Below are 19839 nucleotides of genomic sequence, written 5' to 3'. Positions count from 1 at the left end.
GGCTCCAGATTCTGAGTGCAGAACCGGACAGGCATGGTTAAGAGGTGTGAGCCTCATCTGTGCCCCCAGCTGTGTGGCCCCAGGGCAGTTCCACGACCTCTCTGAGCCTGTTTCCTTGGCTACAAACACACATGCACACTTGCTTTGCACAATGTCTGGGGTGAGACCAGTCAAGTTCCAGCTCGATCCCTTCTGAGCTCTGAGACCCGGGTTACACTATCTCTCTGAGCTTTTAGCTCCTCCTGCTTTAGACATGGACGAGAGAAGTAGCTTTATAGGGTCACGGACTCAGGGTTCATTCCCCCAGCTCTGTGCTCCACACATTAGAGTTGTTCGATAAACGGTAATTCTAGTTTGAGTTTATGCATTTCCCCAACACTGGGCAAATGTGTTTATTTCAGAAAGAACTGGGGTGCAGAAGATTTATTTCACACCTTTTGCACCCTAGAAAGTCATCTTCCCAATAAGTGCAAGTCAGTCTGCATTTGGCATGATCTCAGAGCTTAAAGACAAAGCTTCCTGAAGTCATTAGACTTTCTAGATTTCTTTGATATATTTTGGAGGAGGGAGTGTAACCATACCCTTCCACATGTAGCTCAAACCTCCACAAATTCCCAAGTGCAGATCCTTGTTAAAATTTATAACAAACATTTATTGAGCGCTTAGTATATGCCAGGCACTGCAATATAAGCATTTTATATACAACCAGCCGTTCAATCTTAACCACAGCCCTCCAAGGCAAGCACCAGTGTTATGTCCATTTTACCGAGGAGGAAAATCTTTGCAAGGTTAAGACTTTCCCCCCAATTGCACACTGGTAAGGGGCAGAGCAGACACTCAAACCCTGGCCCTTTTGCTCTAAAGTTGGTGCTTCACCCAGGACGCCACACAGAGGCCAAACCACAGAAAGGAAAACCTGCAAACATAGGCTACAGCCCGCAGCGGCTTACCAAGTGCCAAGTACTATGCCGGGTACCCTCAACACAGTATCTCGCACCTGCCCAGCAACGCTGCAAGTGGGAGGAATATTGGCCCCACGTTACAGATGAAGCAAGTAAAGCCGGTGTCGTTCCCCCGGGCTAGCTTGAAATTGGAGGAGCTGGGGGCGCAGTCCAAGGCCAGCAGCCTCTAGAAGCTGCCTCCTAATCTCTGTGCTACTCTGGGAGGAGATGAGCCCCGAAAGTGGGCTCCTAAAGCAGACGCCCCTGATGGAACTGCCGGACCCATAATCTTTAGAAACTGGCTGTGGTTCATTTGTGAGCGTGATCTTCACAACTCGGCTGGAGTAAACGAGGCTATGTCTTAGCCACCTTCACCCGGCCCTCTGCTTGCCTGAGAACTATGGCACGATCCTGTAGCCCAGAGAATTGTTAAGTAACAGCCTGGGAGCAGCTGAGGGCAAAGCGCTGCTCTGTGTGCTGAGCGGCTGGGTGTTACGCCATCGTCTTAATTGGCCTGCCTGGTGGGAATGTTTGTCCAGATGCATCAAAGCTTGAAGCCGAGACACAGCACCCAAAGCCATGGAGGCCGCATTCGTCTTGCATCTCCCATCTCTGATTAAGAAACCGGGGGCACGGGCCAAATTGCATGATGGATTCCTCACACATCAGACCATAAATTTACCCCCGAGGGCCGGGCACCACCGGTCCCGCCTGTGTCATCACACGACCAGGCAGCCTCAGAACCATAACATAGTGTTCTAGGGGGAGGCTGAAATTAATGAAACTCTGGCTGACATTTTGAGCACGCACACACATATCTCAAGATTATCCCACAAGTGTATTTCTTGTGGAGAGAGTAGTTTTTCCATATTAAAAGGTGGCATTAACCTTCAATAGTCTATCACTTGCTTTAATCCTTTCCACCTGTAAATATTTCAGATAAAAATATCACAATGGCTGCGCCTGTGTCTTACGAATGCAGCTTATGTCTGGACTTGGGGGAGAGGAGAAGTTGAACTTTTTCACTTGCAAATATCCATCAAAAGTGGTGGCAGTGGGTGGTGGAGGGGGCATGGGATTTGGGATCTGCAAGGCCTGGGCTCCAATACCAGCTTCTTCATGACTAGCCCAGGGACTTCGGGAAAGTTGCTTAGCAGGTCATCCCCTACAGGTGTGGAGTTTCTGCCCTGCAAAAGGGGGCTTTGAGTTATTAACCTGTCCGAAGGGGCTGCATGAATATAGTTCACCTGTCTGAGGGTGAGCCTTTTACTACCTACACCGCCACAAGCATGAATTGCCGTCCTATCGCCTGTCTTCACAAAGCTCATCAGCCTCTTTCATAAAATCCAGAGCACCCCTTCCTTTGAGGTCCTGAGCTTGGGACATGCTCTGGGTATGAGCTCAGTCCCACACTTCTATCATGCAAAGGAGGCCCAGTGCGTTCATGGTATCTGGTCAAGGGTCAAGAACCCTGGTCAAGAACCAGGGTTGCAAAATGGTAGACTGTGAGCAAGAACCATTCCACATGTGTATTTGATTTGGCACACACAGGGTTTTAAAAACTTCTGAGCCAAGCTTTAAAAATGGTAAAAATCAGGAGATTAAACCAACTTTAGAAATCAGGAGGCCTTTTTTTCCCAATAAAAACCATACTTCTAGTTCCTCTTGAAGAATCCATTCGGTCTGGGCACCCAGATGGCGTTCCCAGAGAGCACAAAATAGCAGGACTGTGGGCAGATGTGTCCGCCAGACAGGCAAGCCCCCCACAGGGCCCAGGAGCCCCAGCTCTCAGCCCTCGGATGTGCAGGCACACCCACCATCACACCCAAGGACCTTCACTTCTGCTCCTGAAGCCACTGCCCTGGGAGACTTCTAGACTCTGGCTTCTCAGTGTGGCCTGTGGACCAGCAGCACCTGGGAGTGTGTTCAAAATGTAGCATCTCGGGCTTCAGCCCAGACCTACTGAGTCAGCATCTCCATTTTAGCAAGATCCCCCAGTGATCTCTATGCATATTAAGGCTTGAGAAGCCCTGGTCTAGGATGAGGGTGGCAATCTATGGCCTGCCAAAGCCAGCCAGCTGCCTGCTTTTGTAAATGAAGTTTTATTGGCATTCAGCCTCGCCCATTTGCTCCTGTTTCTCCATGTCTATGCTAAGTAGGTGCCTGGCTGCTTTCACTTATAATGGCTGTAGTTGGGACAGGTCCTCAGACCTACTATCTGGCTCTTTACAGAAAAAATTTGGTAACTCCTGGTCATGTTTTAACAAAATATTTTTTTTTTTTTAATTTTTTTATTGTTTAAAGTATTACAAATAGTAGTACATATATCTCCTTCCCCCCCCCCCCCACCCCATTGACCTTCCCCCAGCCTCCCCTACACCCTGTCACATGCCCTCATCCCACCGCCCAGTGTCTTGTGTCCATTGGTTGTGCTTATATGGATGCATACAAGTCCTTCGGTTGATCTCTTTCCCCTGCTCCCCAACACTCCCTAGCCTTCCCGCTGTAATTAGACTTAACAAAATATTTTAATCGGGGTTCAATAGGACATTCCAAGTGCTCCAGACCCACACAGGGAATGAGCATTCAGGAGCATTTGTTCAGACACACAGGCGAGTTTTGCTTCCCCCAGTTTTTTCTTTATTTGAGACTCTTAATTCTCAACTCTTAGAGAGCCCACGAAGCCACATCCATGATGATAGCCTCTTCCATTTGGACATCCCACCTCATCTTCACCTCTCTCTCAGCCTTCCAGGCGTTTGCTCCCTTTTCTGTCCCTGCCCCAGGACTGCCCTGCATGTTACTCCTTCAGCTTGGTCAAGTTCAGTTTCCTCCTGGGTGATTTGGGCATGTAGAACCCTAGGCAAGCCAGGAGGTGGGGGATGGGCAGGGCTCCCAGCGTAGAACCTCTGAGATATCAGGCCTTCTACTCTAGACGCGCACAGCGCTCTGCATCAGCACTTTGCTGGAAGAACGACTGTCTCCTGCCATCCAGCCTGTGGGTGCTGACCCCAAGCGGCAGCAGGGGGAGAGGAGGAGAGATTGCCCTGCAGCTCCAGTGAAGCACTGGCCCACGGACAACACTTGGTGACGGTACCTAGTGGGTACCAGTGGCATCTTGCTGTACTTCTTTACGTCTCCAAAGGTAGAAAACCCTGGGAAATCCTGCAGAGTGCAATCATTTTCGAGCCAAAAAACTGTCGAGAGCCACACACAATTTCCATATGCGGGGATGATGAATTTTCAACTGACCAGTCAACAAAGACTCTTCATCTTCAAAGAGGAATTCAGCATTTCAGAAGGTGTGCCAGCCGGCAAGGTGTTCACCACATGGGGCGTCCACAGGGACTGGGAACGTCAGGTGGGTCTTGGGGCCTGCACAGAGGGTCTGGTGTGTCAGGCGCGGTCCTGAAGCTTCCCTTACAGAGGAGACTGGAAGCCTCTGAGGCCACCAGACATCACACAGGTTTTCAGTGTTGGAGCTGGGGGTGGGACCCAGACCTGCCTTTCCCACTGATGCTGACCCCTTGCCTATTCAAATATGGTCCCGGCAGGAGATCCAGAGCCATCGTGCAAATCCTTTGTATTTTTAAACCAGTGAAGGGCTTTATAGCCCGTTCTGGAGCTCATATCCACCCCTTTTGGGAAATGATCCTCAAGGCAGAACTGAAATACTGAAATCCCTCTTGCCACACTCTCCACTTTCTGTTTATTCTCTCTTTTCCAAGGAAGCATCAGTTGCCACTCTCTCTCTAATGTCTTTTCGTCTCAGATAATGGTTCCCTTACCCCCTCAGCTCTCTCTTTTCAAGTTCATCATTGCAGTTCCTTTCATTTCCCCCATTAGTCCTGTTTTCCAACTCTTCAAAGCATGATCCTCAGCCATTTCCACCTTCCCTGAATCCCTACAAACCTCCTTCCTGTCTTAAAAATTATGTAAAAATGCCTCGACTAAACATATGAATAGGACACCATGCAGGTATCCAACCCCATCATATCTGAGATGCAACCAGGATCCCTTTTGAAGAACACGATTGAAAGTAGTGAAAGTGGTGACCTAGAGCTGGCATGGTCTCATTTATTTGTTGTGTTGGAGTCAGGGGATGAGGGAGATGGTTGACAAAGACCTACTAGGAAATAATAATGATAAAATTAGTTATTGTAACAGTGGTACTGAGTGCTTATGATGTTCAAACCTCTGGACTAAGGTTTACATATATTATTTTTCTCCATCCTCATAATCACCCTGCAAAGCACCATTATTCTGCCTGTATTTCAAATAGGAAATTGAAGCACAGAGAGATTCAGCAAGAGGCTCAGGGCCCTCTTGTAGAAATAGTAGGTGATCTCCCAGAAATGTTCCCAACTTGCCAAAGAAGGATGCAGAATTTCCCTCGGATGCAGGAGAGACTTCGGGAAGCCTATTCAGAGAAGGGGGATCTTTATTACCCAATGGACTCCCCATACCTAGCGAAGTGCTGGCACACAGTAGGTGTTCAGCATGTTTATGGAATAAGTATACTAATGAACTTCATTGCCAGCTTTGAACATGATGTCAAGGTTCAGTGTACAACCAGAAGTGAGACCCAGCCCAGCTAGCATGGCTCAGTGGTTGAGTATTGACCCATGAACCTGGAGGTCATGGTTCAATTCCCGGTTAGGGCACATGCCCGGGTTGTAGGCTCGATCCCCAGTAGGAGGCATTCAGGAGGCAGCCGATCGATGCTTCTCTGTCATCATTGATGATTCTCTCTCTCTCTCACCCTCTTCCTTCCTCTCTCTGAAATAAATAAAAACATATTTTTTTTTTTTTAAAAAGTGGGATCAGGTGATAATTTTCATTCACAAGTGTTGCTATGAGGTGAGAAAGAACTCTCCACCCTGGCTGAACAACAGAACTACCCATGAGCTTTGTAAAGGCACGGCTTTTCTGGGCCCACCACCCGCCTCCTGATTGGAACTCCTCAGGGCAGCCTGGGAATCCACACTCATGACCACGCCTCTCCAGGTGACCCCAACGCAGAACTGATTGGTGACTCTTTCACCAGGGGAAGGGAACTTCACAGGCTGTCCCCACACAAGCTCCCTGCCCTCTGGCTTTCTGCCAGGCCCAGCCCTGAGGAGGCACCAGGAGGGACCAGGATGTGGGAGAGTGAAGCCACAGGGACACAGGCTGCTGCTTCCTCTACCAAAGGCCACAGCTCCGCAGAGAGACCCGTATCAGCCACAGCGTGCTCCCCAGCTGAGTCCTGGCTCCTCCCCTGTTCCCTTCAGCCCTCCTGGTTCTCAGCTGTTATTAGCCTAGGTGCTCCTTTAGCACCTCTTTTTAATGCCCATAGCCCCTGCCCACACACCTGAAAATGGCCTTCCACTAACCTCTTTTCAATCTCCTGACTGGCACTCCATACACATACACACACACACACACACACACACACACACACACACACACACACACACACACACACATGGGACGTGGTGTAAAGGGGGCCCCAGGCGTTCCATTCTAGGGATTTTGCTTATCAGACCATACCAAGCCCTTTACCCGCCTGCTTGGATGCAGCAGCTAACAGTTGACAGGGTCTTCCTGGGCTCCAGCCCGCAGCGGCAGCCCAGACGTGATTTATCATAGTTTGTTCCAAGTAAGAAGGGAGATCCTAGTACTATCTTCTAGAGTACTGACCTGTGTTGTCATGAGCCTAACATTAAAAAACATACTAAAATGAAAACGATTCCCCTCTGTGGTTTCCATGTCCAAATTATTGAAAAGCCAATCTGCTCAAGGTAGCTCTGTTCACTGACCTCCTGCCTCTTGAAAGGGTGGGGCAGTGGGTGAAAGAACTATCGGAGCCTTCTGGGAATGAGGTTGCGAAGAAAGGGGCAGACTCCCTCCAGAGGTGAGACTGAGGTTCAATCATTTTCACCACAACCTCAACGTTTTCTGCTGAAGCTCAGGAAATCAGTCCCTTCACTCACCACCCAGACTGCCAACTGCTGAAACAGACTCAGGCCCTAAAGGAACCCAAGCTGAGGAAGTGCCCTCCAAACCCAGTCAGAGTTTTCGAACCTTGGCCAACCTCTCCCATGTGCTTGGCCTAACACACAGGTCTGGGCTGGGTTTAGGGTTTCAGAATGGCAGTTTCAAAGCCGTCTCTTTATTACTGAAGATCAGGGCTTGCTGAGAGCAATAGCGTTTTAAAGCCCCCTGAGCAGAGGGCCGCAGGAGCGGTGGGGGATCTGCTGCCCTCAACTTGTACAAAGCACCAAACGCAGAGGGCGGTGGAGGCCACACGCTTGGCTGACGCTGCCCTACGTGCAATTTGCAAAAATTAGAAGGCCAGCTCCCACGATCCCAGGTGAACAGCCCACAGATGGAGCAGCGATACTCAGGTGTGACCTCTGTCCACCTCTGTGGCATTCTCAGCTGCCAAGCAAGGAAGCCATGGGTGACTGCTGGGTAGCTGAGGGCAGGATTGGCCCCTCAGCCCATTATCAGCTGCCCTCAGGATGACTATCGTTCCAAGTTAGACGTAAGTCCCCCTCACTCTGTGGACCATCTTGATCAGACTGAGACCTGAACTCCAAGTCTCTATCAAGCCCAATTTCTGTACTGTTGCCATCTAGCCCTTCGTTTCCCTGGCCACAGAAGTCCTGAGAAGAATTAGACATGGAGACTCAGGAAACACGAGCAATAACATTTAGGTGGGTGCCAGCCAGGTTTCATCTGTGAGTTTCACATTCAATCTTCACAGCAACCCTGGTGGGCAGAGGCTGTGATTATTCTCAGTCTTCTAGTTAAGAAGGCAGCCACTTAGATTTTTAGGCAAAGTAGCATTGCTAAAAAGAAGAGGCCATGCCCTAGCCAGGTGGCTCATTTGATTAGAGTGTCCTCCCAAACACCAAAAGCTTGTGGGTTCGATTCCTAGTCAGGGAACCTACCTAGGTTGTGGGTTCAATCTCGGGTTTGGGTGCATACAGGAGACAACGGGTAAAGAAATCATTTCATTTCATGTATGGAAACAGGAATGAGTGTTCCTAGTCAGGGCTCCCGCAGCTGCTCTTCTCCACCCCAGGGCTGCCTCCCACCACCAGACCCTATGCTCCCCCTACTGGAGGTGTGACGAACACCTCCTGGCTGCAGGCTAAACAAGGTAGCCCAGGAAGTAAGACATGAATGCAGCCAACATCTCAAAATCCATGCTTTAAAGATTTTTAATTGGTTTTTGAAAGAGAGGAAAAAAGAAGGAAAGAGAGAGAGAAAGAAAAAAAAAACATTAAGAGGAAAATAAATGTTGATCAGCTGCCTCCTACACCGCCCCTACCAGGGATCAAGCTCGAAACCTGGGCTGTTGTCTGGACTGGGAGTTGAACTGTAAACCTCACCTCTGGTGTGAGAAATGTCTCAGGAATTCCAGACAAATCTGTGCTGTCACAGCACTGCTGCTGGGACGCTGCAGGAGGTGAAGGGGACATAGCTGCGTGGCCAGTCGAAGGCACCCACCTGTGAGTCCTCACCCCAGGCCAACGGCAATGATGCCAAGAGACTCCTCCCTAGCAGGCAGCTCTCTTGGCTGCACCACAGTGGAAAACACCTTCTTAGAGCAGCAAACCTTTCTTCTTTGTCTTGTTTGTAGTTTTAACTGTTATACGGCTCCTCATAAAAATAAATGAAAATGAGTGTCCCAGTGTATCACTGAGCATCACAAATGAACACCTAGGGGAGAACACTGGGTATTAGCACGTTTATTTTGTCCATTTTCATTTGGATATAACTTTTAATTCACAAAGCTATTCACCATTATAACAACTTTAAGTAATCCATTACATTGTTCTGGGCACTGCCATCACTGAAATATATTTTTAAAGTAACTTTATTAATCAGAGACAAATTAGCACTTTTTGGTAAATTGTTTCGTATTATATATATATATATATATATATATATATATATATATATATATAAATGAAAACCAACACTAAACTCTTTTTTAATACATAAATGTCAAGTTTGCTTGAACTGAAGTACACCTATAAGAATTGTTTTTAATTTACATGAACACTGAACACACACATTTTTGTTTACGAGTTCATTCAACAAATATGGCCCGAGTGCCTGTTGTGTGCCAAGCACTGCTGTAAGGAGCTGGGAATCCGGTAGTAAACAAGCCAGAGTCCCTTCCCTTGTGGAGACTATAATCCAGGGGGACAGTCAGACTAAACAAGGAAATAACTGCATAATGTAACTTCAGGTAGCAACATGCTCTGAGGGAAATAATACAGGAAAGAGGAACAGAGAATGCTGGTAGAGAGTGTATTTTAGACATATCAGTTTTCCATTGCTGCATAGCAAATCACCACAAACTTAGTGGCTTAAGGCAACACACATGTATCATATCCCATTATTCAAGGTCAGGAATCAAGGCCTATGGTTCTCTGCTTAAATCTCTGCTTACGACAAGGTTGTAGCAAAGGATCAGCCAGGGCTGGGTCGAATCCAAGGCTTGGGGTTCTCTTCCAAATGCAAGTTTGTTGGCAGATTTCAGTGCCTGCAGCTGTAGAACTCATGGAGGCAGAAGGAAAATGTCTGCAACTGCTTCTTCCTCTTCTAAGGGCTACTCTGATTAGGTTAGGCCCACCCAGGGTAATCTCCATTCAGAGTCAAGTATTAATAACCTAATCATGGGAATCAGATCCCATTGAATCACAGGTTCCACCTGCTCAGGACAGTACACCCGGGGGTAGAGATCATGGGGGCCACCTTAGAATGTTCCTGATGAGAGACAGATGTTTAGAGAAAGACTTTGCATGTTGGTTACTTTTGAGCTAAGACCTGGGAAAAGACTAGTGAAAAATGTAAAAGTACATATGACACTGGCTTTCTTGACACACATTATATTTCTATTGGTCAGTACTATGATAGACACTGAACAATTACCCCAATGCTGAAAATAAGCATTATGTGCATTCCTATCTTACCAATGAGAAAGCTGAGGTCCCAAGAGGAACCTCAAGTTCACACAGTCAAATGTGATAAGACCAGGGTGTGAACTGAGGCGAGTAAGGAAGCTGCAGAGTAGGTCACAGAGTGACAACTTGTGCTGTCTCTCAGGGGACACTCTTAGGAGCACTCAGTGCTGGGTTTAATGCTCCACTGTCACCATTTTGAGATTCTTAAAAATTTTACCTTAAAACTTGGCTTTGTAAGTGAAGTCCAAGGAGACAAATGAGCAGAGGGCATCAGCAGAGGGCATGTTCACAATGTGAGTACCTGCCCTTCCCTTCACAAACAGCACTTGGGAAGCCCCATGGCACAGAATTTATGTGGATCCATGATGGTGAGAGTTCAGTGAGACTCAACATGAGTACAAGGTTGCTCTGTCTACCACTAAGTAAGTGGGGGTGCTGACAGCCCTGAGAGGCTACATGCTTTTCATTTGAACCAGTTGCCTTTTGGGGTCCCTGAGAACAGCTGTATGCATGTGGCTCAGCCCAGGAATAGTAACAGGAATGGGAGTGAGAGAGCACTGAGGATTGTCCCTAGGAAACTGAAAACTTATGAGTCCTAAACTAATGACCTATAGCCAATGAGCCTCGTCAAATAGCAGCATGTTATTCTAGTAGAGATTCTGGCAAACACTCCTCCTTGTAGACAATATAACCAAGTGCAGCCTGAAATCTGGGACCGGACTTCTGTGTGGGGATGTACCTCAACTGAGAAGTCGTGGGGTTGTGTGGGGATCACACTCTGCCACACACCAACTCAGCCACCTCCATGGCAGCCTGAAATGTCCTGTGGAAAGCTTTATAGCAGAACTTAGGGGTTGGGTATATGTAAAATATGTGAGATGTATTCCTGGGAGGAATAATATTTTAAACTTTATTATTTATTTATAACTTACTGAAAAAAAACTAAAATTTGCTCTTTACCATCCACAAGTAAGTCTAAAAGAACTTTAAGTTCTGTACCTGGCTTTGTGTATTTGAGGACATATAGGATCCTCAGTGTAAATGTCTGGGTAAAAGCAAAATTTCCAGGGAGTATTTCAGACTTGCAAGGTAGTGGACCTGGTGAGACCAAAGTCAAGGTCTCCAAACATTAAAGGGGGACCCAGCTAATATCTGGGTTACAGGTGAAACAAGCAGAGCATTCATTAAGGTAAATATAAGATATGTTAAAAGGCAAATTGGAAAACAGGATAGGAGAGTAGGGGAGCCGGACCTAGAGGCCCAAGAGAGGTGGAGGGAATGTGCTGGGCTGGTTGTGGGGAGGGGCTTGGGACTCACTCTCTGGAAGCTATACCTGCCCCCACTCTCAGAAACCCTTTGTGACTCCACAATGCTCTGTGATGCAGGCCTGGCTATAAAGTCACGAGTCTGAGCTTGGACTCTTGCTCAGAAAATGGGACTCGATCTATTTCTGAATAGCCCACCAGAGCATTATCTGAGCTTTGGCTCAGAATTTTTATATAATAACCTCAACCAAATTTCCATCTTGGTGTTGTGGTTGTTTCTCCTCTTCTTTGTTTTCTTCGTGGGAATTCCAAACTTCCGGGAAAATGAACAGACTCAAAAAGTAAGGAACCCCGAGTGAGAGTTCAGTGGAGCCCCAACAGAGTTCTTTATTGTTGTTGCCATTTCGATTCCCACATTTCTGAATGAGTTTGGTTGAGTCAGAGAGACACTGAAGATGGGACGTCTGAGGAGAGAACAGAACATCACTCTTCCAGGGGAAGAGACCAGGCAGGGCTAGGGGTTCAGGGAGAACTCAGGTTTCCATGTGAAGCTCACAGACCATCTGGGTGTGGTGACAGGTTTCTGGCTCCAAACACAGTGATTCCCTCATCCTGGATCCAGTCATTTAGAGACTTGGGAATCTCTGTAGGACATCAGAGTTAACCAGAACTTCATCCTGAGCCATACTGCTCTGTCAGGCATCACTTAACCAAGCCTTTGTGTTGGCCTGAAAGCAGAGCATTGCTGAGCCTCTGAGTGAGCCGAGGCTGCAGCCTGAGCACCATCAAAGTTACTGGGTCCTGTCTGAGGGAACAGAGATGGACGGTAGGTCTCAGATTATATGCCGACCTTGAGCAGAGGACCTCTGAGAAAACCAAGTGTGGACCCCATAAACAAAGTCCTTCTTTGAGTTTTTCAAAAAGGAAAAATTAAAAACATTTTAAAGCTTTAAAAATGGTAAAAGGAACACAAAGTTCTATCAGTTAAAATGTATTTGAATGGCTCAGAGAGACATTATTCTTAGATAGTATATGTCTAAGTTTCCTAGGAAGAGGAGGAGAGAAATGAGTCCCAGTCACTCATTCTTTCCTTTTTGTTCTCAGCATCAGAGCAGAGCCAAGAGGAGAAGGAAAGGTGGGACACAGGAAGGTAAGGTTCTGCCTTTTCCACCTGAGCTCCCCAAGGGTGATCCTTCCTCTCTCCTTTCCATGAGGTACCAGGTCCATGATCTCTGTCAGTTGGTAGACACAGCCCCTGTCAGGAAACAGAGCCCTCAGCGGAGAGGCTCCTGGAAAGACAGAGCCTGAGATACTGCTCAGATTCCCTGCTCTGCTGTCCCTGGGTAAGAAGCAGTGATGGACATGGGCCATGGGTATTGTGCAATAGATGTCGATAGTCAGAAGTTCTATCTCCTGACATTGAGAAAGTGCTTTGGCTTCAGGATGATCACATTCCTCTTTGTTTTAACCATTGACCCCTCTGCTTCACAGAGTGGTTTTGAGCATCAAATGCGATTATTTTATAAATGAAGCAACATACATATGGGGACCTTATTAATATTATCATTGACCATTTGACCTCATGTACTAATTCTTGGGTCTTTCAGAGTCTAATATCTCAATGGTCTCCCATAAAGGGCCTCATGTGTAATGCCTATGTGTCTACCTTCATTACATGTAACTCACTCTCCTGGTTCCCAGGTTCGAGATATTACCACAGCAAAGTGGAGGAGGAAAGGGAGCTGATTTCTTTTCTGAAAAGGTAACTAGTCTTTCCCCCTTCTTCCTGAGCTCTGTTTAGCGTGTTCTATGCATTTCCATGGATTCAGTGGAGTCTTCCCTAGTCATGGGAGGGGTTGCCATAGGAATGGGAATGAGAGTGAATGCCTTGGGATGAGTGCATTGTGAAGTCATGGATGTGGAGCAATGTGAAGGGGCAGCAGGCTTCAGGTGTCCCACCCTCACCAGGCCAGTAGGTACTCTTTTCCTTGTTCTGGTCCTGGCTACATCTTTTTATCTCCTGTCTCCTGCAGCCCCCTGGGACAGAATTATGACATCACCCGCTTTCGCCAACTTTTATGTCCAGACCCCTCCTGTGAGGTGTGTAATAATGCAGCTGCTGAAATTAATCAGATGGTGCTCTCAGAGGCCCTGGAAAAGTCTACTCCCTCTGTGGCCCCTGTGGCTTTCACAGCTCCTGTGACAGCTCCGGTGACTGAGCCATCATTCAATCAGTCATCTGCCTTCTCAACAGTCCCTGCAGGAGACCTAATAACAACTCCTCTGCCTGAGCCTTCCCCACCACCTCCCTCTGTTCTCTCCTATAACTCAATGACCCCCTTGGGTGACTTTCTGTCACCTTCACCACCAGGTCAAACTCTGCCTCCAGAGCCAGTGCACCATTCCTCACCCCAACCCAAAGACTTGTTCTCTTCGACCTTGACGCAATATGATTTCCATCAAGGGTTTCTGGCCCTCCATTCTACAAAAACCTCTTTTGGGGCAGACCCTGCAGCCAAATTTATAGATCCTAGACACCTCTTATTTCTCAGCCCTGATGAGCATGACTCGGCCCAGCAGTACTTACATCCTAAGTCCTGGGAGGACCATTTAAAGCAAAAACTTACCCAGCTTTTCTGGGGTCTTCCATCTCTGCACAGTGAGTCTTTATCCTCTGCTGTCCATGCCTCAGGTGACTATTCAATCTTCTTCAATAGCATCTCAAATGCCTTCACAGGCCAAGAATCCCCAGGACTTCCTTACTTACTACCTCCATCCTTGCCTGAGGTCGAACCTCAACCCTTGCCTCAATCCCAGCACTTACATCTCACTCAGATACAACCCCAGGCCCACCTTCAATCCCCACTCCCAATCCTACCATCCAGTCCCATTACCCAGAATAAGATCTGTGAAGTGTATTTCCACAGACCCAAGAATGAATCAGAATGTCTCACCTCATCTGAAACTGAACACCTGGAATGCAATGTGTTGCAGAAGGAACAGGAAAGTTTGTGGGGTTTAACCTCTGTGGTTCAAAGTTCTAAGGCCCATGTTGCAACCTCCTTCGATCCTGTAGAGTTTCCTATCAGCAGCGAATTTCGAGAGGAATTTGAGCATCATCTTAGAAAGAGGCTCATCCAACCATACAAGAACCAGCCCTGCAGGACCCATGGGTCTCTGTCACTGATGAAGCCTCTGAGCAATTGCTCAGGCATACCTGAGTCAAAGAGCAGTTCTGGCCTCTCCTGGGTCTCTGTGGATAAGGACCAGAGTAGTGAAAATCCAAATGTTGGATTGAGCCAACCAGGAAGCTCCTATGAGAGGAGCTCAGAAAGGTTTCAACTAGTGGAGAATAAAGGGAAGGATGAGGGACACAGTCAAGAGAATGATCCAAAAGTTCATCTGTTGAGTGATTCAAAGACCTCTTCAGGTAAGGATGTGGGAAGTGGCTCTGAGGTGAAGAGCCTGTCAAGAGAAAACTCAATGTTTTCCGAGTATAGTGTAACACTGGAAAATGTCTGGAAAGTACATTTGAAGAAAACGTTTGAGAAAATCAGTGAGGGTAAGCTTCCTGGGACTATGCACAGTTCACAGCCCTCTATCAAGCAGAATCCTGTAAAATCCCACCCCGAATTAGAGCAAAGAAGTTTGCCATCATCGGTGGGTGGGGACTACCGCCTGGACACATCCCAGGAGCTTCCCTTGCTTGAGTGTGCTGCACAGCAGATGCAGAAATCCCACATTCCCAAGTTTCAGATGAGGATGTCAGGCCTTCCCACCAAAGTCTTTGAATCCAAAGAGCGCTTCAAATCGAAAGATACTTCATCCCATTCTTCGATCAATCCCAACTCTTCTTCCTCAACCAAACAGATTTCCAAGGTAAACACCAAATCTGGGGCCTTCATGCCCCTGAGAGGAAGCTCTGGATCTCTTCTTGGGGACAAAGTGGGAATAGAAAGTTCAGCTGACGACCTGAATTTTCCTCTCCCTGCCACCTCACTTGTGGGCAAGAAAGGACATTCACCTGCTGATATCCAACGCACACTCTCAGAGGAAATCCAGAAATTTTTGAAAACCAAACTACCTGTCACAAACACCATTAGTGACAAAAAAAGTCAGATACATTCTTTGATGGCCAACATTCAACCCCCAAAGATGCCTGCAAGGAGAGCAGGGACCAGACAGGAGACAAAGAATAACAGTGTGAATTCTAATGACAGAGCAGAAATACAACAGGGTGCAAACAGGGAGAAATCAGAACCTGCTTTCATATCTACCATGTCCAGGGAGACAGTCAGGGCTGAGGGGCTCAATGCTCTTCAACCCGAAACTAGTGGCGTCTTGACAACCAGCAAGCCAGGAATCTCCCAAAGAATAAACAGAGAAACTACTGTGACCACTGAAAACGCACCATCTATTTTATCAGTTCAAGCTCCTGACTTATCAGAACTTAAAACGCAAGTAATGGCTGAGTTAAAGTTGAAGTTAGAGAAGAAGTATAGTCAGGCCCAAGGCCCACCCAGGGACATGTCCCATGACTCAGACAGCTTGACTTACAGAGCCTCCCCGACTCCTGCTCAGGATGTCTCCAGTGCGGATGCAGGAGTGCCCCAGGTGCTGCATGTCCATTCGAAGGACAGCACAGTCAGTATGGAGAAGCAGCAGGAACCTTGGCTTCCAAGGCATCCATTAAGGTCCTGCCAGGATCAGAATTTCCCACCAGCTGTAAAGAAAGATATCATGCGCCCTCCCCCAAAGCCTACAGGCTCCAAATCAGTAGAGCTTGGTGGAGGAGACGCACGAGTGAGAATTTCCCAACCTGGAGGGAAGAGATTTCCTTCTCAGGATACAGTTTTAGAGGACATGCATGGGAGCAAGTCTCCCCAGACCCTATCACAGAAGGGACAGGTGCCACCACCTCTCCCTCCCTCCTCACTTGTGGGCAAGGCAGATAGCCATTTCCTAAGTAAAATGAAGAGCTTTTTTCAACGGCTTCAGCCTGGAATAAAGTGGAAAATGCCAGAATCCCCCCAGGAAAAGGGCATCCCCCTATCATCTGCACAGAGCAGAGGCCCAGTTAAAAGCACAGCTGCCTTTACTGGGACAGCACATGTCATGTCAAACATTGGGAAGTTCTCAAAAGAGAAACTGGGGTGTCAGCATGCAGGAGTTACCACCTGCCCTCAAGAGCCCCTTCCCTCTGCAGCGCAGTCTGGGAAACCTGTGCAGAAGGGAGCAGTGCAGGCCCAGGCAGAGCCAGGCCAGGGGAGTCCTTTCCACCGCAGAACTCCCTCCTATGAAGTGACAAATGCCATGTCCGGCCGCCACGCAGCTATCTTGGCTGGCCAGGGCTCTACCTGTAGTAGACATACCAGAAATGAGGACAAACACCCCGAAAACGTTGTGACATTAAAGCCCCAGCAAATATGTCAGAAGCACCCTCAATCTGTGCCCCTCAGGGGGACTGTGCCCCATCCAAGCCCCACCTGCAGGCCTCAAGCTGCCAAGAGGCCTCCTGCTGTTCTCACCACTGCTGGAGGCACTGTGTTCAGAGATCAGCCTCCACGATTTAGACACACAATGCTTCTCCAGAATTTCCAGGGGAAAACATTTCCCGCCCCCAAATAATTCCTTCCTTGTGGGGAATATTGACTTGCCTAATAAATGTTTTTATAATAGTGATGTCTTCTCTGTGTCCTGTGATGGGGGCATGGGTTTAGGGTTTCTCAGGGCTTATGCTTAGGGAAAGAAAGTTCAGCTCCTACTGATTGCTTCCTTTGGCTTCCAAAAGTGACCATTTCCTGCCCTCGCTGGTTTGGCTCAGTGGATAGAGCATCAGCCTGTGGACTGAAGGGTCCCAGGTTTGATTCCAGTCAAGGGCACATGCCCGGGTTGCAGGCTTGATCCCCAGTGGGAGGGCATGCAGAAGGCAGCTGATCAATGAGTCTCTCTCATCATAGATTTTTCTATCTCCCTCTCATTTCCTCTCTGAAATAAATAAATATATGTATATTAAAAACACACACACACACACACACACACACACACACACACAAAAGTGACCATTCCCTGGAGCTCTTGTTGAGAAATATGTATCATGTGCCCTCCCCCAAAGCCCACTTCCTCTCCGATAAAGTTTGAGGAGATGGGCTCTGTCTCTTACCTCATAGCTTAACCTTAATGAACATGGATAGCAGCCCACACCTTCCCCTTCAGGGAATGCTTTATGTCCTTTGAGGCAGTAGGGAACACAGGCCTTCCACATCTGAAGATCAAGGATATATATATATATATATATATATATATATATATATATAATGTCTATATATTGTATTATTAATATCTAATTTATATATATATATCTTCTATATAAATAAAAATGTAAATGTTCATTTGTTCAAAATCTTAAATCTTCGAAAGTTCTTCACCGATTGCTTTGAAATTTTGACACAACGTTGCATCCGAATATGCGCATGTTTTTGTATACCTTATACCTACTATTATATAGATGTCACACCTGTGACAGGTAAAAACATGCTTTTTTTGAAAAACAGTGCCATCTGTTTTATGTAAAAGCAACACACGCTATACTAAATATTTTACGATTCCATTTCAATGTTTTTGATTTACGATCCATTTAAGATTTCCAATTTTCCAATTTTACTATTCCATTTCAATGTTGATAATGACTGAAGATTTGTGCTTAGAAATCTCGAACAAAGTTCTCAATCAGTTGGGAATGCCATCACCGAATAGATCTGCTGCTGCTTTGTTCGATGTAGAATTGCGTCGTGAACAAAATTACAACATGGGTGATCTTTTGTCGTATGTGCAATCAAATATTCCTAAGCTAACGCTTGAGCAAAAAGGCATTTATGATCAAGTAATGCAAACTGTCAATAACGGGGTTGGAGAAATCTTCTTAGATGCGCCAGGAGGAACTGGTAAAACGTTCCTAATTAGATTGATTCTGGCAGCAATTCGATCCCAAAATGACATAACCTTAGCTCTTGCGTTGTCCGGAATAGCTGCGACATTGCTACCAGGTGGAGAACTGCTCATTCCGCTTTGTAATTGCCATTGAACATGCAATTCATTGAAACTCCCACGTGCAACATTTCCAAAACATCCGGCATGGCAAAACTATTGCAGAAATGCAAACTTATTGTTTGGGATGAATGCACAATGGTGCACAAAAAATCGCTCGAGACTCTTGATCAATCATTGAAAGATTTGTGTGGAAACATCAGACCATTTGGGAACACATTAATATTGCTTGCAGGAGATTTTAGGCAAACATCACTTGTAATTCCTCAATCGAACCAGCGGACAAAATAAATGCTTGCCTGAAATACTCTACTTTGTGGCGACACATAAAGACGTTAAAATTAACTACAAATATGCGTGTCCAGCTGCAAAACGATCGATCAGCTGAGATATTCTCACATCAATTGCTGGAAATTGGGAACGGAAAGGTGCCAGTTGATCTGACCTCAGGACGAATTTCATTGCCTCATAAAGTGACATCAAAAGAAGAATTGGTTGAAAAAGTATTTCCCAATATTCAAACCAATTATAAGAATCACCATTGGCCAAGAACAAAGACGTCTACGAACTTAACAATATTCTTCAGTCTAACATTCAAAGCGAGGCAGTAACATACAAGTCCGTCGACACTGTTGTGGAAACAGATGAAACAGTTAATTATCCAACAGAATTTTTGAATTCACTTGATCTGCCAGGGATGCCACCGCACGTACTGCAATTGAAAATCAGCGTGCCAATTATCATGTTGCGAAATATCAACCAGCCAAAGCTTTGCAACGGCACATGGCTTGCAGTAAAAAAATTAATGAGCAACGTCGTAGAAGCAACAATCTTGACAGGACCTTTCAAAGGTGAAGATGTCCTCATTCTTCACATTCCTATGATTCCAACAGATATGCCATTTCAATTTAAGAGATTGCAATTCCCCATTCGATTGGCGTTTGCAATCACCATCAACAAAGCTCAGGGCCAATCTTTAGAATTGTGTGGTTTAGATCTAGACAGAGATTGCTTCTCACAAGGACAATTATATGTTGCATGTTCTAGAGTAGGCAAACCAGACAATCGCTATATCTGCACAGACAATGGAACAACAAAAAATATTGTATACCCACAAGCATTGTGAAATTAAACATATTAGAAACATGTGCTTTCTCTTTTCTTTCTTTTTCATTTAACCAGTCTGAGCCATAGCAATGCATGGCCTGGTACAATAATATATATATTATTATATATATATTATAAGACCTGAGGATATTTCTCCATTAATTTCTGGAGAGACTGGAAGGGAGGGTGGAGGGGTGGAGAAAGTAAGAGAGATAAACATTGACGTGAGAGAAACACATTGATTGGTTGCCTCCTGTGTGTGCCCCTACCAGGACTGGGGAGCCTGCAACCAAGGTACATACCAGGAATCAAACCCAAGACCTTTCAGCCCATAGGCCAATACTCTCATCACTGAGCAAAACAGGCCAGAGTGGGTATATTTTTTCAGAAAATACCAGTGAAAAAGAGACAATGGCTTAATCATTATTTAGAATCAGTGATCAGATGATCCCACAGGTGGGTGAACCCCACAAATGGGAGTGTTTGGGGGATATTGCTGCAGTGAATGTTGGG

The 19839-nt window shown here is 46.5% G+C and overlaps 1 protein-coding gene across 1 annotated transcript; it reads left to right on the top strand.

Moving 5' to 3' along the window:
• Positions 1 to 11350: 11350 nt before the first annotated feature.
• Positions 11351 to 16850, top strand: LOC129151642 (spermatogenesis-associated protein 31D1-like). The gene is made up of 4 exons (XM_054727224.1): positions 11351 to 11513; positions 12277 to 12322; positions 12874 to 12934; positions 13206 to 16850. Exon 4 carries the CDS (start codon positions 13306 to 13308, stop codon positions 16798 to 16800), a length of 3495 nt encoding a protein of 1164 aa, XP_054583199.1. The 5' UTR covers positions 11351 to 11513; positions 12277 to 12322; positions 12874 to 12934; positions 13206 to 13305; the 3' UTR covers positions 16801 to 16850.
• Positions 16851 to 19839: the final 2989 nt, after the last annotated feature.

The sequence above is a fragment of the Eptesicus fuscus genome, chromosome 15 (genome assembly GCF_027574615.1).
Source record: "Eptesicus fuscus isolate TK198812 chromosome 15, DD_ASM_mEF_20220401, whole genome shotgun sequence".
NCBI classification, from domain to species: Eukaryota; Metazoa; Chordata; class Mammalia; order Chiroptera; family Vespertilionidae; genus Eptesicus; species Eptesicus fuscus.
Note: the sequence above shows the minus strand (reverse complement) of the source record. Positions and strands in the feature narration are given on the sequence as shown.